Source organism: Trichosurus vulpecula, chromosome 9 (assembly GCF_011100635.1).
Source record: "Trichosurus vulpecula isolate mTriVul1 chromosome 9, mTriVul1.pri, whole genome shotgun sequence".
In the NCBI taxonomy this organism is placed as follows: Eukaryota; Metazoa; Chordata; class Mammalia; order Diprotodontia; family Phalangeridae; genus Trichosurus; species Trichosurus vulpecula.
In genome coordinates this window covers 32694289-32711627 of record NC_050581.1, presented here as the reverse complement: position 1 = coordinate 32711627, position 17339 = coordinate 32694289, and the positions used below count along the sequence as shown (strand labels likewise).

Here is a 17339-nt window from a genome sequence, read left to right as displayed (position 1 = left end):
CCTGAAGTCACAGACAAAGACCAGGCCAAAAAACTGACATGATTCTGAAGAAAATGGAGCCTCAGTAAACCCCAAATAGACCAAGGAATGAGGGATGAAGGGTGGGAAAAGATTCTAATAACAGGTGGCCATCTCGGGGTCCTATGAGCAGAGTTTTAGGGTTCTCAAAGCAGGAGGGAGTACTCCAGCACAAAGTCCCTTTAGAAATCAGTTTAGCAGAAAAGATGAAGCGCTTCAAGTGGCTTCGTCCGAAGAAGAAAATCAAAGCAACATAAGAGCCCTTTCCTAGGGTAGAGGTAGACACTGCTGAGGAGATCACTGAGCAAAGTGCATTCACAGGCAAGCCTCCCTGTAAAGTGAGGAGGGTTCCTTGCAGCAGTGGGGCTCCTTCAATTGCAGAGAATATGATAGTAGTCAGCCTGATCTTAGAGAAGAAGAAGGGGGTGATGGATGACCCGTATACTTGAGAAGGGAACCAACAACAGGAGAGGGAGCTCCAAATCCTGGAGATCCAGGAAGAACCCACTGACAGTAATTTTCAGGACCTCAGGGCACTCTCCTCTGCTATGGCTCAGGAGGGTAACAGCAGGTCAAGAAGCCATGGAAAAGGTTCAGAAGGCCACTGGAGTTTGAGTTGGCAAAGGCCGGCCCAGGACAGGGAGAAAAGTGTTAAAAAAAATTAAGAAAACTGTGAGATTCAGAGATCAGCATCTGCCCCCAGAGAAGCTAGCTTCCATTGCTAGTGAGGGGTCCATCTCTTCAGGTCAATTTCCATATCGCCAAAGAGGGTCAAGTTTCTCCAGGACTCTAGACCACTCCCAGCACTACCCCAAGCTACCTTTTGGGGGATCCTACTCCTTTCACAGGGGACCCCAGGACCTTCTTCTCAGTATGGAGTACTTTGGCTCCCACCGAGAGAATCCAGTCTCCCAGAACATAACTTGTTCTCATTACACATAACACTATTAGCCTTTCCAACTTGCTCTCATGTCACATGACATTATTAGACCTTCCAAAGAGAATAGTAACCATTTGTATTAAGGGCATTTTCCTTCCCAAATACATTTCTATTCTTCTAACAAGAGTAGCTGTTTTCTGTCCCCTACCAGCGTTTGCTGCATTGCTTTGGGTGGTCAGGGTGAGGGGAGGATTCGTTGGATTGCCCAAGAGATACATGCTGAAAGGAGCCCTTTGGGAAGGAAGGCCCTTTGAAGTCAGCTTCTGGGACTTCAGGATAATCTGTTGGCCACTAGAGGGCAGCTCACACCTTGAAGCTGGTGATTAAGAGCCTCCTGGCTCGTTTCTTCTTTTTTCCAAGGGAAAAGAGAAAGTTTATAACAGATTCACCATAATGGGCCATGTTAAGAAACCCCAGCCCCTCACAAGCGGGCCAGATTCAGTCCACTGAGCTAGATTGAATCTGAGCTGAGGTAGACTGAACCAGAGCACCGAGCACTGCCATGGAGGCAAGAAGAAGACCATACACACACAAAGATTGCAGGAGGGATTGAGGGGCAGTCCGGGGCCACCAGAGGAGGGCTTCAGGGAGGGTTCCGAGGAGGAGTCCAAGGAGGAAGGGATGAGGTCAGAGTCCAGGAACCAAGAGAATGGGATCAAGGGTGGGAAGTAGCTGAAGGCATGCATATCTATAGTAACCAGAGAGGGCAAGGTTTAGGTAGAGACCTGGGCCTAATGACAATGTAAGGCCTATGGCCCTAGGGGAAGGCCAGATCCAGCTGGAAGACACAAGGACAGCTCAAGGGGGCTCCCAGAGCCTGCACTCTATATTCAAGGGTGTTCCCAGAGACTGTGCCCCCATCATTCCCACCTCAAACAAATAGGACCCAAATTCTTTTGGGGTCAGGGATGAAGGTCTCTGCTTCTGAAACTGCTTCCTGCTGGCAAGGGGTGTAGAGCTGTCTCTGCCTTGATGGGTCCAGTTCAGGGGGTACAGTGTCTGAGTCATAGTCTTGAAGTTGATGGCTTGGAGCCTGGAGGAGAGTATAGATAGAGTGAAAAAGGGATTGGGAGAGGGAGAGGCTTACCTTCTAGTCTTGGCTGGAGAATGACTTGAGATGGGCAGTATAGGGGAGTATATGGGAACTATAGGTTTCTAGGGGTGCTCAAGACCCCAAAATACTGACAAGCCAGGTCCTGCCGAAAGAATTCGACTCAAGCCTACCCAGCCAAGGGAAAAGAGAAAGTTTACTAGGGATTCACCATAATGGGCTGCCTTAAGAAACTCCACCTCCCGTGACACTTGCTCTCACAAGCAGGCCAGATTCAATCTACTGAGCTAGGGTGAATCCGAGCTGAGCTAGATTGAACCTGAGCCTCTTGGCTGCTTTCTTTTTTTTATTTAATTTATTTAATATATTTAGTTTTCAGCATTTTCACAATAGTTTGAATTACGAATTTTCTCCCCGTTTCTACCCTCCCACCCACTCCAAGATGGCATATATTCTGGTTGCCTCATTCCCCAGTCAGCCCTCCCATCTGTCACCCCACTTCCCTTCCTATCCCCCTTTCCCTTCTTCTCTTGTAGGACAAGATAAATTTCTAAGCCCCATTGTCTGTGTATCTTATTTCCCAGTTGCATGAAAAAACTTTTTTTTTTTGTTTTGGAACGTCTCTTTTTAAAACTTGGAGTTCCAAATACTCTCCCCTCTTCCCTCGCCACCCACCCTCCACGAGAAGGCAAGCAATTCAACATAGGCCACATGTGTATCATTATGTAAATCCCTTCCACAATACTCATGTTGTGAAAGATTAACTATGTTTTGCTCCTTCCTAACCTATCCCCCTTTATTGAATTGGCTCCCTTCACCCTGTCCCTTTTCGCAAGTGTTTGTTTTTGACTACCTCCTCCGCCTCTTTGTCCTCCCTTCTATCGTCCTCTCTCTTTTATCTTCTTCCTTCTTCTTTCCTGTGGGGTATGATACCCAATTGAGTGTGTATGGTATTCCATCCTCAGGTCAAATCCGATATGAGCAAGATTTACTCATTCCTCCTCACCTGCCCCCTCTTCCCTTCCTACAGAACCGCTTTTTCTTGCCACTTTTATGTGAGATAATTTACCCCATTCTATCTCTCCCTTTCTCCCTCTCTCAATATATTCCTCTCTTGTCCCTTATCCCTTAATTTGATTTTATTTTTTTAGTTACCATCCCTTCATATTCAACTCACCCTGTGCCCTCTGTGTATATATATATATATATACATATATACATATATATGTATATATATACACCTACATATATAGATACATTGACACACACATATGTATATATATGTATATATACATATATGCATATTTCTTTCAGCTACTATGATACTGAGGTCTCATGAATCATACACATCATCTTTCCATATAGGAATGTAAATGAAACAGTTCAACTTTAGTAAGTCCCTTATGATTTCTCTTTCTTGTTTACCTTTTCCTGCTTCTCTTGATTCTTGTGTTTGAAAGTCAAATTTTCTATTCAGCTCTGGTCTTTTCACTGAGAAAGCTGGAAAGTCCTCTATTTTCTTGAAAATCCATATTTTGCCTTGGAGCATGATACTCAGTTTTGCTGGGTAGGTGATTCTTGGTTTTAATCCTAGCTCCATTGACCTCTGGAATATCATATTCCAAGCCCTTCGGTCCCTTAATGTGGAAGCTGCCAGATCCTGTGTTATCCTGATTGTTTTCCCACAATACTCAAATTGTTTCTTTCTGGCTGCTTGCAGTATTTTCTCCTTGATCTGGGAGCTCTGGAATTTGGCAACAATATTCCTAGGAGTTTTCCTTTTGGGATCTTTTTGAGGAGGTGATCGGTGGATTCTTTCAATTTCTGTTTTGCCCTCTGGCTCTAGAACATCAGGGCAGTTCTCCTTGACAATTTCTGGAAACATGATATCTAGGCCCTTTTTTTGATCATGGCTTTCCGGTAGTCCAATAATTTTTAAATTCTCTCTCCTGGATCTATTTTCCAGGTCAGTGGTTTTTCCAATGAGATATTTCACATTGTCTTCCACTTTTTCATTCCTTTGGTTCTGTTTTGTAATATCTTGATTTCTCATAAAGTCACTAGCTTCCACTTGCTCCAGTCTAATTTTTAAGGTAGTATTTTCTTCAGTGGTCTGTTGCACCTCCTTTTCCATTTGGCTAATTCTGCCTTTCAAGACATTCTTCTCCTCATTGGCTTTTTGGAGCTCTTTTGCCATGTAAGTTAGTCTATTTTTTAAGGTGTTGTTTTCTTCAGTATATTTTTCAGTATTTTTTTGGGTCTCCTTTAGCAAGTCATTGACTTGTTTTTCATGGTTTTCTCGCCTCATTCTCATTTCTCATCCCAATTTTTCCTCTACTTCTCTAACTTACTTTTCCAAATCCTTTTTGAGCTCTTCCACGGCCTGAGACAAGTTCAGGTTTTTCTTGGAGGCTTTTGTTGTAGGCTCTTTGACTTTGTTGACTTCTTGATGTATGTTTTGGTCTTCCTTGTCACCAAAGAAAGATTCCAAAGTCTGAGACTGAATCTGAGTGCGTTTTCACTGCCTGGCCATATTCCCAGCCAACTTACTTGATTCTTGAGTTTTTCAGCAGGGTATGAGTGCTTGTAGAGTAAAGAATACTTTGTTCCAAGTTTGAGGGGATGCGCCGTTAATTTTAGAGCTATTTCAATACAGCCAGCTCTGCCACACCAGAATGCGTCCTTCCTCAAGAACCACCAACCCGGACCTGATGCAAATCTTAAGTAGGCTCTGCACTCCTGCTCTGATAAGCCACTTAATTCCTCCCACCATGTGGGCCTGGGGCCGGAAGCAACTTCCACTCTAGTTCTGTATCTAACTGCCCCTCTAGTTCTGTAGCTAACTGCCACTCTAGTTCTATAGCTAACTGCTACTCTTGTTGTGTAGCTGTACCTCCCCCTGCTGCCCCCAGGCTGTGGTCCAACAGCAAACTCTTTTCACTCTGTCCCCTGCAACTTTTCCCACTAACCTTCTCTGTTGTCTTTGGTGTTTGTGGGTTAAGAAGTCTGGTAACTGCCACAGTTCAGTGATTCAGGGTGCTAGGGCTTGTTCCACCCGGCTCCTGGTCTGGTTGGTCCTGACGCAGGTGCTGGGCTCTGCTCCCCTCTGCTCCGTGTGTGATAGACCTCACTCAGCAACCATCCAGGCTGTCCTGGGCTGGAGCCCTGCTTCCCTCTGCTATTTTGTGGGTTCTGCAGTTCTAGAATTTGTTCAGAGCCATTTTTTATTGGTTTTTGGAGGGATCTGGCAGGGAGCTCACTCAAGTCCCTGCTTTCCTGCCACCATCTTGGCTCTGCCCCTCAACAGAGTCTCCTGGCTGGTTTCTAAAAGTCTGAGGGGAAAAGGGAGGGAGAGGGGTGGTGGTTGAGAGACCATTATAATCCCTACCTCTCCTCAATTCCCTCCCGCCCCCCCATTTCCCGGTAGTGCAGTGGTTTACAGACACCCTATTATTAAAATACTTTATTTTTTTTTCATAATACTGTCATTACAAAAAAATCCAAAAAGCTACTATAAAAACATTCAGAGGCTCATCAAATGAGAAAAACCAAGAAAGCCCCCACCCCAGTTCCTTAGGGTGTAGCCCCAGACCAGGCCAGAGTCAATAATCCCTTCTCCAGGGTTCCCTGCTGTCCAGGATAATATACAGTTGTACGGTGTGGAACAGCAAGGTAGGATATTCTGGGTTCCCCAGACTCCAGGGACAGGACAAGTAGAGCTCCAGAGGCCAGGGAAAGGACCACAGAAGCTTGGAGATGGAGTGGACTAGGACTGGAGGGGCCTAAGAGGTGCTCTGGCAGGGCTGAAGGCATGGGGCAGGGAGGTCAGGGCATGGCTGCTGCGACCCTGAATTCCCAGAAGGTGGGGAAAGCTCAAAATCCCCTTCCTTTTGGATCAAGGCTAGCAGCACCAAAAAGCTGCCCAGTACATAAATGTAACCCATGTGCTTTCAGAGCTCTCAGAGTGTTAGTGGCTGAACTCACACTTGGTCTTTTCAAGCTTACTATCCATGTAGTATTGTGGCCTGTAGTAACTATATACTACAATGATCCTACAGGCAACAACTTCCTTGTCCGTGGTGGAATGCGTGCTGTAGAATTCAAAGCAGTGGAGACAGATCCCAGCGCCTATTGCATTGTTGCTCCAGATACAGTGATCCATTGAAGGTAAGCCCATCAAATGAGAGGTAAGCTCCATGCGTGTGGTACAAACTCATCGATCTTTTGAGTGTATAGGATGATTTAGAGTGGGGTGTTGAGGAAGCTGCGTAGAGAATTCATGTGAGTAGAATGGTATGTTGGGAGTGACATGGTAGCAGTTAGAGGGGCTGAAGAGCTTCATCTTCAAGTATGGGCCCAAGCTAAGTTGCTCCTTGAGATAAGATAGCCTTCCCTGGTTCTGCCTCTCTAGTATAGAGATAAGGGCTTAGGTGTGGGCCAAGAATCAGCAGAATGTAGCCTTTGGGGTTGATGGTTTCTTGTACTGAACTCAATTGGATAGGGTAATTTTAGAAGAAACACTTGGGCACAGATACTCAGACCTCAGTGACAGTTTAGTTTCCCCAAGAATAGTACCTTCAGAAGTCTTGAGGTGTTTAGTTTCCTAGTTTTTAGCCTTTGGGTGACACTCCAGTAGAGTTGTTTTCATCAGCTGGTAGAAATAGCTGTGTTAGAGACCTTTCTAGGGGGAGATTTCCCTTGGATCCAGGACCAGGATATCCTGTGGAAATCTGTTCACAGGGCCTTCCTTTTTTCTGAAATAATATATACCCCCATATTCTGACATTGGTCAAATTTGAATCTTTAGTCTTGCTAATATATGTGTGTATGTATATATTTCATTTCATCCAGGATGAAGAGGAATCCCTCAATGAAGTGGGGTATGATGACATTGGTGGTTGTCGGAAACGGTTGGATAGAGGAAATGGTGGAGCTGCCACTGAGACATCCAGCCCACTTCAAGGCCATTGGTGTAAAGGTATTTAACCTTTGGCTTCAGATAAGGCCCTGCCCAGGAAGAACAGAAGGAAGAGAGCATTTTAAAGTTGCACTTTGTGAAGGGGAAATGGAAAGTAAGGGGAAAGTAAAAAATAGTTGTCAGAGCCTTGATATCATTGTAGGGGGATAGTGAGTGGTATCCCACAGAGGTAATGCTCTGCAGTCATTTTATAAATGACTTGGATGCATATGCCCCCGGAAATCTTGGATTCTGGTACTAGCCTGATTTTCTGAGTCTTTCAGAAGACAGAAATAAATTTGGTAATTAGAAAAGTGAGTGTAAAAATGAGTATGCAATTAATGGGCGCATCCCAGGGATTACACTTTGGCATAGATTGCCTGGGTAGAGGTAGAGCGTGAGTCCTGGAGTTCAGATTACAAGCTGAGTCTGATTCCACACTGATGTTTTAAATTAATAACCTAACATAATATTTACTGAGAAGATGTGGGATGACTGGAGGCCAGGAAGTAATCTTTAGGTAAGTTCCTAATTTGAATGCTATATCCAAGTCAGGTCACTTTGTAGGATGTAGAGAGCCTAGAGAGCATTTAGAGAAAAGGATCAAAGAGAAGTACAGGAATGGAAAAATCGATCTAGGTTACAGTTTGATATTTAGTCTGAAGAAGAAAAAGTTTGAAAGATGGAAAGCTCCTGGAGTACAGGAACTGTGTTTCATTCATCTGTATATTCATCACAACCTCTTTTTTTTTAAATTTTTATTTTTAGTTTACAACACACGGTTCTATATAATTTTGAGATCCAGATTTTCTCCCTTCCCTCCCCCCTCCCTCCCCAAGACGGCATGGAATCTCATAGAACTACCATGTATAACTTCGCATTGAATTAATTCATACACTAGTCAAGTTGTGGAGAAGAATTATGACCAATGGAGTGAATCATGAGAAAGAAGAGACAGAACCAAAAAACAAAAAAACAAAAAAACCCAGAAACAAAAACAAAAGAGAAGAAAAAAGGTGAACATGAAGTGCACCTCAATCTGTATTCAAACTTCACAGTTCTTTGTCTCGATGAAGACAGCATTCTCCATCGTGAGTCCCCTGGAGTTGTCCTTGCACCTTACATTGCTGAGAAGAGCGAAGTATGTCAGGGTTGGTCCTCACAGAATCCATATATCTGTGGTTGTGTACAATGATCTCCTGGCTCTGCTCCGCTCACTCAGCATTATGTCGTGTAGCTTTTTCCAGGTTGTTACAAAGTCCATATCATCCCCATTTCTTATGGCACAATAGTATTCCATTATCTTCATATACCACAGCTTGTTCAGCCATTCCCCAATTGATGGGCATCCCTTTGATTTCCAATTCTTGGCTACCACAAAAAGAGCCACTATAAATATCCTTGTACATATGGGTCCTTTTCCCGCTTGTGTGATTTCTTTGGGATACAACCCTAGAAGTGGTAATGCTAGGTCAAAGGGTATGAACATTTTTGTAGCCCTTTGGTTTTACATGTGAATTCTATCAAACATTTAAAGAACAACTAATTCCAATACTTTGTAGACTATTTGGGAAAATAGGTGAAGAAGGAGTCCTACCAAATTCTTTTTATGAAACAAATATGTTACTAATACCTAAACCAGGTAGAGTCAAAACAGAGAAAGAAAATTATAGACCAATTTCTCTAATGAATATTGATGCAAAAATTTTAAATAAAATATTAGCAAAAAGATTGCAGCAACTCATCACAAGAATAATACACTATGACCAGGTAGGATTTATTCCAGGAATGCAAGGCTGGTTCAATATTAGGAAAACTATTAACATAATTGACCATATCAACAACAAAACTAGCAGAAACCATATGATCATCTCAATAGACGCAGAAAAAGCCTTTGACAAAGTACAACACCCATTCCTATTAAAAACACTAGAAAGCATAGGAATAAGTGGAACCTTCCTTAAAATTATAAATAGCATCTACCTAAAACCATCGACAAGCATTATTTGTAATGGGGATAAGCTAGATGCATTCCCAATAAGATCAGGGGTGAAACAAGGATGTCCATTATCACCCCTATTATTCAATTTGGTACTAGAAACTTTAGCTGTAGCAATAAGAGAAGAAAAAGAAATTGAAGGAATTAGAATAGGAAAAGAAGAAACTAAATTATCACTTTTTGCAGATGATATGATGATTTATTTAGAGAATCCTAGAGAATCAAGTAAAAAAGTACTTGAAATAATAAACAACTTTAGCAAAGTTGCAGGATATAAAATAAACCCACATAAATCCTCAGCATTCCTATACATTACTGACAAAGCCCAACAGTGAGAGATAGAAAGAGAAATTCCATTCAAAGTTACTGTAGATACTATAAAATATTTGGGAGTCTATTTGCCAAGACAAACCCAGGGCCTATATGAACATAACTATGACACACTTTTCATGCGAATAAAATCAGATCTAAATAAATGGAAAAATATCAGTTGCTCATGGTTAGGCCGAGCTAATATAATAAAAATGACAATTTTACCTAAATTATCTATTCAGTGCCATACCAATCGAACTACCAAAAAATTATTTTACTGAGCTGGACAAAATAATAACAAAATTCATCTGGAAAAACAAGAGGTCTAGAATATTTAGGGTATTAATGAAAAGAAATGCTAGAGAAGGTGGCCTAGCCATACCAGATATTAAACTATACTACAGAGCAGCAGTCATCAAAACTGCCTGGTACTGGTTAAGAAACAGGGGTGTGGATCAGTGGAATAGGATAGGTACACAAGTAGGAGAAATCAACAAGTTTAGCAATCTACTCTTTGATAAACCCAAAGAGGCCAGCTTCTGGGCTAATAATTCACTATTTCACAAAAACTGTTGGGAAAATTGGAAAATGGTAGGGTAAAAACTGGGCATAGACCAATATCTTACACCATATACCAAAATAAAGTCAAAATGGGTTCATGATTTAGGAGTAAAATCTGATACTATAAGTAATTTGGGAAAGCAAGGAATAGTTTACTTATCAGATTTATGGAAAAGTAAAGAATTCATGACCCAACAAGAGATAGAGAGCATTACAAAATGCAAAATGGATAATTTTGATTATGTCAAATTGAAATGTTTTTGTACAAAAAAAGCCAATGCAACAAGAATTAGGAGGGAAGCAGAAAATTGGGAGAAAATCTTTGCAACTAGTATCTCTGATAAAGGCCTCATCTCTAAAATATACAGGGAACTGAGCCAAATATATAGGAATACAAGCCATTCCCCAATTGAGAAATGGTCGAAGGATATGAACAGGCAGTTTTCAGAGGAAGAAATTAAAGCTATCTATAGGCATATGAAAAAATGCTCTGGATCACTACTGATTAGAGAAATGCAAATCAAAACAACTCTTAGATACCACATCTCTCCTGTCAGATTGGCTAAAATAACAAAACAGGAAAATGATAAATGCTGGAAAGGATGTGGGGAAATTGGAACATTGTTACATTGCTGGTGGAGTTGTGAGCTGATCCAGCCATTTTGGAGAGCAATTTGGAACTATGCCCAAAGGGCTATAGAAATGTTCATACCCTTTGACCCAGCAATACCACTTCATCACAACCTCTTGCATGAGGTAGAGACCTCAGTAACGAATTCAGGTACAACTTGGTGACTGTACGTGGCATGTGAGTGGTGTGTGTGAGGGAGTACTAAGCTGTCACTGTTGTCTCTCATGTCATGGAGAAGGAAACACTAGGGCAATGGGCAAGTCAAAGTTACCTCTTTGAGTCTTAGTTTTCTCACCTTGATGATAATGCAGGAGTTAGGTGACCTCCGAAGTCTTTTTCAACTTTTATTCTGAATATTTTCAATGGACGTGGCACAGTAGAGTTTATGGTTGGAAGAATTTACCCAGGATGCAATGAACACTAGAATGGGACACTGATGGAGAGTATGGAACTTGAATCCTCAGAGAGCTCTAAGATCTGTTATTTGTTCTTCATGATCTAGTCAACTTGCTGAAGTCTGGGGACCAGGCCACCTTTTGGTTCTAGTTTCTGGAAATTCTGACTAAAACTTTCCAAAGTATTATGTCTTGCTTTTGAGGTTTCTTAACTCCTGAACCCCTGAGATACAGGTGCTCATGCCCCAGAATTTTTGATACCTTTTCCCTGTCTTTTCTCCCCTTCCAGTGACTTCACTGTGAACAACTTACTGTTCCGGGCTGAATAGTGAGTCATACTGTTGCTTGTGCTACTAAGGACTCATTCTCATTCTTTTTGTCAGGTTTAAATTTTTCATCCTGTCCCCGATATGAAGAGCCTTAGCTAAACTTCTTGAAGGTAGAGAATTGAAGGAGGGAAGAAAACCAGTGTGGGTACTAGCTTACCTATTTAATCTACTTTGTGCCTATTCCCAGCCTCCTCGGGGCATTCTTCTCTATGGGCCTCAAGAAACAGGAAAGACCCTGATTGCTCAAGCTGTGGCCAAGGAGACTGGAGCAATTTTCTTTCTGATAAATGGTGAGTTACTTAGCTGTTTCATAGGTGGATTGGATCTGACTCTGTGTTGATTTCTAATGTCCTCTCATACATAATGTGTACACACACACACACACACACACACACACACACATACAGAGTTTTTCCTCTGACTCCCTCCCCCCAGTTTAGTTAAGTCTGAGACAGGTGAGAATCACCGGTTCTGAAAGGGGGTATATGACATTTGCCTCCCCTAGATGGGTGTGAATTAATTCAAATGCAAACCCTACCAGGGGAGGTAAATGGGTCATAGGCATGCATTACAGGGCTCTTTTAATTATATTCTATATGTCCTTGCCTCTAGAACTGTCTTCTATTAGAGTTCAAGAAACAGAGGGACAAGTAACAGTTTGGGAATGGGTGGGCAGGTCAATTAGAATTATTTCATTATCTGCCCTTGCTATATGGGAATGCTGAATTGGCTCTTCAGGGATAGTTGAGGCTGAATCTCTGAAAGTGCCTGGGAAAAGTCAGAGAGGCCATGCATACTCCATTGTCCATTTGGGTCCTGCATCCTCTGCGGACAGAGGGAGGAGTCATAGGAAAAGTAACTTGATGTGGAGGGGGACCACATCAAATTCTCACATAATTGTTCTGGCCAGCAAATTGTTGGCCAACTTGTCTCCTTTAACTTGATCTTTTTAGCACCATCTTCATCATCTCATTTTCAAAGCAGGGGAAAATGAGCAGTGTGGCTTTCGTTCATGGCCTTGGCTGTTTGCCCAGGTCAGGGTCTGTCAGAGGTGGCTGGAGAGCTTCTCAGAGCCCGGCAGGGGTAGTGAGTAATCCCTATGTCTTCCTCTCCCTGTGGAGAAGAAACCAGCCTCATCTTTGTTTGCACAATGCATCTCTTCAGGTCCTGAGATTATGAGCAAGTTGGCTGGTGAGTCAGAGAGCAACCTGCTGAAAGCTTTTGAAGAGGCAGAGAAGAATGCCCCTGCCATCATTTTCGTTGATGAGCTGGATGCCATTGCTCCCAAGAGACAGAAGGTATGGACTGCTCTAAGGGAGAGAGGACCCAAGTGAGGGCAATTGGGGTACAAGCTTGCCCATATTGAGCAAGGGCCTTGTGCTTTGACAGACCCATGGAGAGGTAGAACGTCGAATTGTGTCACAGCTATAGACTCTCATGCATGGTTTGAAGCAGAGGGCACATGTGATCATTATGGCAGCAACCAACAGACCCAACAGCATTGACCCAGCTCTTAGACGGTTTGGTAATGGCCCCCTGGCATTTCTGATGAATCTTCTTCTCTATGTGATCATAGGATTGTATGTATGATCTTAAGATATAGCATGTTGGGCTGGGTAGTAACAGATTCCTGCCACTGCCTTTCCTGAAGTTCCATTCCCTTTCTCCACCTGTTTCTTCTCCCTTCTCGATCCCTTCCCCCAGATCACTTAACAATAGGAGTCCTCCCTTTTACCCAAATTTCCATTAGGGAGGGGGCAGGCACATGTGGCCACCGCCCAGGGTTGAGCTGTGTGTATACATGCATCCCCACAGGTTGATTTGACAGGGAGGTAGATATTGGAATTCCTGACACCACAGGACGCTTACAGATTTTGCAGATCCATACGAAGAACATGAAGCTGGCAGATGATGTAGACCTAGAACAGGTAAGAGACCTTAGGGGATAAACAGAAGGAATAGAATCTGACAAGGATGAGTGGAGAGTTTTCTGGGCTCTAGCAGCTTGTTGAAGTGGGCGCTTATCGAGGAAGAGGTATAGCCAGAGACCTGAGCTTTAGGAGATGGACTGTGATCATTCATGAACTTGGATGGGAAGGAAAACAATTTTGAGGTTACTTTGAAATAAGTTAACACAACCTGGGTGTGCATTGTGGGTAACAGTCCAAATGAGGCTGTGGCAAAGGAAACATTGATGTGTGTTGAGGCCTCAGTCACTGAGAGCCCTGACTTTGGGCAGTATAAACTGTTCCCTGAGCATTAATGCGCGACTTGTGACTTAGAAAATAGAACAATTGAAATTCTGAAGGCAAATCTGTTAGTGCCATGTGTCCTTAGAAGGGACCCTGGAGAGGGAAATGAGCAAGAGATTCCAGGAGGCCTGGCATGCATGGAGTGTGACCAGCCTTCTCTGCACAGTGAGGAAGCGAGGGGACCGCAGGCGTGGAGGTGGGTTCTAACCAGATTGACCTTCTACCTGCAGGTGGCCAATGAGACCCACGGAGATGCAGGTGCAGATCTGGCAGCCCTCTGCTCAGAGGCAACATTGCAGGCCATTAAAAAGAAGATGGACCTCATTGACCTGGAGGACGAGACCATTGATGCTGAAGTCATGAACTCCCTGGCTGTCACCATGGATGACTTCCGGGTAAGGGTACCCTTCATAACTCCTGCTTCTTTCCCTCTCCTTCTGTTCCTTTAACAGAGTCTTACTCCAGCTCTTTTCCTCCTGCACTAGGGCCCTGAGCCAGAGCAATCCTTCAGTGCTTCAGGAGACTGTTGTGGAGGTGGCACAGGTGACCTGGGAGGACATCGGTGGTCTGGAGGATGTGAAGCAGGAGCTCCAAGAGCTTGTTCAGGTGAGGGGGTCTTGAAGCCTCAGAGTTCTGCTGAATGGTGAGTAAGGCTTTTAGTACCTACTGCCCAGGGGTTGTAGTAGCAGGGGAGACTACTTTTGGGTGCCTGGAATGGAACCTGGGTTTTTCAGGTTTTGGGAGACTGGTGGTTTAAAACAAACTGGGTGTATGATTTGGCAGAAGGGGAGGTGCTTTCCTGATTACACCTCTCTTCCCAATTCCTCATATTAAAGGCTGACTCTGAGGTTTATTTTTTCATCTAGTACCCTGTGGAGCATCCAGACAAGTTCCTCAAGTTTGGGATTCCAAGGGAATCCTATTCTATGGGCCCCCAGGCTGTGGAAAAACCCTATTGGCCAAAGCTATCACCAATGAATGCCAGGCAAACTTCACCTCCATCAAGGGCTCTGAACTTCTCACCATGTGGTTTGGCAAGTCTGAGGCCAATGTCCGTGAGACATTTAACAAGGTAAGCCCTGTATTGGATCAGACCTCTTGCCCTATGGATTTCCAAACTGACTGGGTGGCTTGTATTTGGATTATGAATTTTGAATTATGAAACCCATCTCAGCATTGCCTAACTAAAACCATGGGATGTGGGAATGAAGGAGCTTTTGGGAGGGAGGAGTGAGGGCCTATGCAAGTGTTCATATCTCTCTATGTCATTCCTTTGTGAAGGCCCGCCAAGCTGCCCCCTGTGTTCTGTTCTTTGATGAACTGGATTCACTCGCCAAGGCTTGTGGTGGCAGCATTGGAGATGGAGGAGGTGCTGCTGACAGAGTCATCAACCAGATTCTGACAGATGGATGGTATGTCCATAATGAAAAACATGTTCATCATTGGTGCCACCAACTGGCCTGATATTATTGACCCTGCAATTCTTCAGCCTGGCCGCTTAGACCAGCTCATCTACATACCCCTACCTGATGAAAGGTCTGGTCTTGCAATTCTTAAGGCCAACCTGAGAAACTCACCTGTTGCCAAGGTGAGTAGAGAGATTGTGGTGATAAATTAACAACCACATTTCTTTCCTTACAGCAGCATGGTGTGGTGAGAAGTAGTTCTTCTCCCAGATTTTTTAAGGAAAAGAAATACTTAAGCCATGTTTGGAGTGTTCCTTGGGTAACTCTTGTGAATTCTGGTTTTGGGGTCTGGAATGGTCATTATAGAAGGGAAAATTAGGGTAAACCAGGGGAAGGAAGACCTATTTGGGACTTGAGGTCTGAGTACTGAATTTGCTATCTGTCTTTCAGCAGGATGTAGACTTAGAGTTCCTGGCTAAGATGACTAATGGCTTCTCTGGGGCTGACCTGACAGAAATCTGCCAGCGTGCTTGCAAACTGGCTATCTGTGAATCCATTGAGAGTGAGATCCGACAAGAGCGGGAAAGGCAGACCAACGCCTCTGCCATGGTAAGTCCTCTTACCCATCCTGCTTTTTCATTTAGCCAGGCTTTAAGGAACACTGAACCAGTACCGTGTTCTTCAGTCAGATATAGGACTTTTCCCCCAAGGAGTTTACATTCTGATGAGGAGACCAGACACATCTGATTGGAGCTCTTATTCCTCCACTGAAAGCCTCTTTAAGTTTTCGTGCATCTTTTGTTCCCTCATGCCAAGTGCTTGATCTCATCACCTCCGGCTTCCTTCTATTGCACTAATTTTTTCCATTTGAAAAAGTGCCGATCCAAAAAGAAAAAAAAATCCTTGCTTTTATATGCCTTCAAGCTATTGTTCTGTCCATAGCCCTTCACCAAACTGCTGCTATAGCTTCATTATTCACATCCTCTTCGGCCCTTTTTACAGTCTGACTTTCACCAGTGTATTTACTGAAGTGGCTTTTAAGGCTATGAGCAACCTCATCACCAAACCCAATGGCGTTTTTACTCTGCCTTTTCCTTGATCTTGATGTTGTACTTGATAGATGAACATGCCCTTCTTGATATAGCTGCCCTCCTTGCATTAAACTGGACTTTTGGGCTGTCTTTGTTAGCCTTTTTTTCTCCTCTAAATCAAGGTTCTTCTCCCTGTGGCCTTAACTGTCTCCACTTTGCTTTTTGTCCCTTGGCTATTTTCGCCACTCAGTTTAATTCAATTGTCACTTTTATTCAGATAACACCTACATTTGTATATTTAATCCTGAACTCATTGTAGAGCTCCATTGTAGCATATCTACCACATGAACTCAGTGTGAACAGAACTGAACAGCTTATCTTGCCCACCCTCACACACCCCTAAATATAGGAATATATTTTCCTACATTTATAGCATCATCATTGCCTTAGTAAACCACCTCAAAACCTTCTAGTCATCTTTGACTCTTTGTTCTCCTTCACCTCCCACAAGCAGTTAATTGCTAAGTCATCTTGATTCTTTAGTGGTATCTCTGGAATCTGTCCCCTCCTTTATTCTCCCACTCCCCACCACCCTGCTTCAAACTCCAGTGACCTCCAGCGTAAATGGTTGAAATAGCAAAGCACACTGCTTGTCATTTCTCAATCTCATCCTGCCCTCAAGTCACTGCTCAGGTGCCAGCTTTCTAGGCATTTCCCCAGCAGGGGAAGTGATTACTTCCTCCCCTAAATTCTCTGAGCACTATCATATTCTGCCACCTTCTGCCATGGATTATAGTTATTTTTGTATCTGTCTTCTGTCCAATCAGTAGACGGATTTTTGAGGGGCAGTCTTGTGTGTGGTAGATAGAGTACTGGCCTCAGAAATGGGAAGACCAGATCTCTGAGTGGACCCTGGATGAATCACATAACCTTTCAGTGTCCCAAATAGCTTTTTAAAGCTGCAAAGCATTTGCCAAACTACATTGGTAGACGGAGATTCCTCACTCTCTACCAGTGAAATCATAGGTCTGGACCTATGGAGAACACATTCTTCCCCTAAATTTTAGGACACTAGAACTACTGTCTGTCTCTTCTCTCTGTCTCTCTGTCTCTCTCTCTCTCTCTCTCTCAAACACACACACACACACACACACACACACACACACACACACACAGACACACACACACAGACACACACACACACACACACCCTCTTATCCATACACTATGAAGTCGGAAGGGAGTTAGTTTTAGAGCAAATACTGAGATATTCTTTGCAAAGTAGTTAACTAAATAATGAAGATTATGTAGCTGCCCAGGTTGTAGTTTAAGCTGAAAATAAAAACTGAGATCAAGGAAGTTTTAGATAAGGCGTAATTCCCATAGGTCACAAAAGAGAACCCTTTCCTTTGTTTGATAACCTCAAAGAATCCAGGAAAGAGGAGGTGTATGAGGAA

General features: G+C 43.3%; 1 protein-coding gene across 1 annotated transcript in view; it reads left to right on the top strand.

Annotated features, from left to right (window-relative positions):
• Positions 1-17339, top strand: part of LOC118832077 (transitional endoplasmic reticulum ATPase-like) — a 54642-nt gene that overhangs the window by 24766 nt on the left and 12537 nt on the right. The window contains 13 exon segments of the mRNA XM_036739528.1: positions 6861-6922; positions 6924-6987; positions 11381-11483; positions 12358-12491; positions 12583-12718; positions 13009-13121; positions 13676-13840; positions 13911-14051; positions 14312-14348; positions 14351-14517; positions 14727-14848; positions 14850-15033; positions 15305-15460. Of these exon segments, the coding sequence (XP_036595423.1) occupies positions 6861-6922; positions 6924-6987; positions 11381-11483; positions 12358-12491; positions 12583-12718; positions 13009-13121; positions 13676-13840; positions 13911-14051; positions 14312-14348; positions 14351-14517; positions 14727-14848; positions 14850-15033; positions 15305-15460 (1584 nt within the window).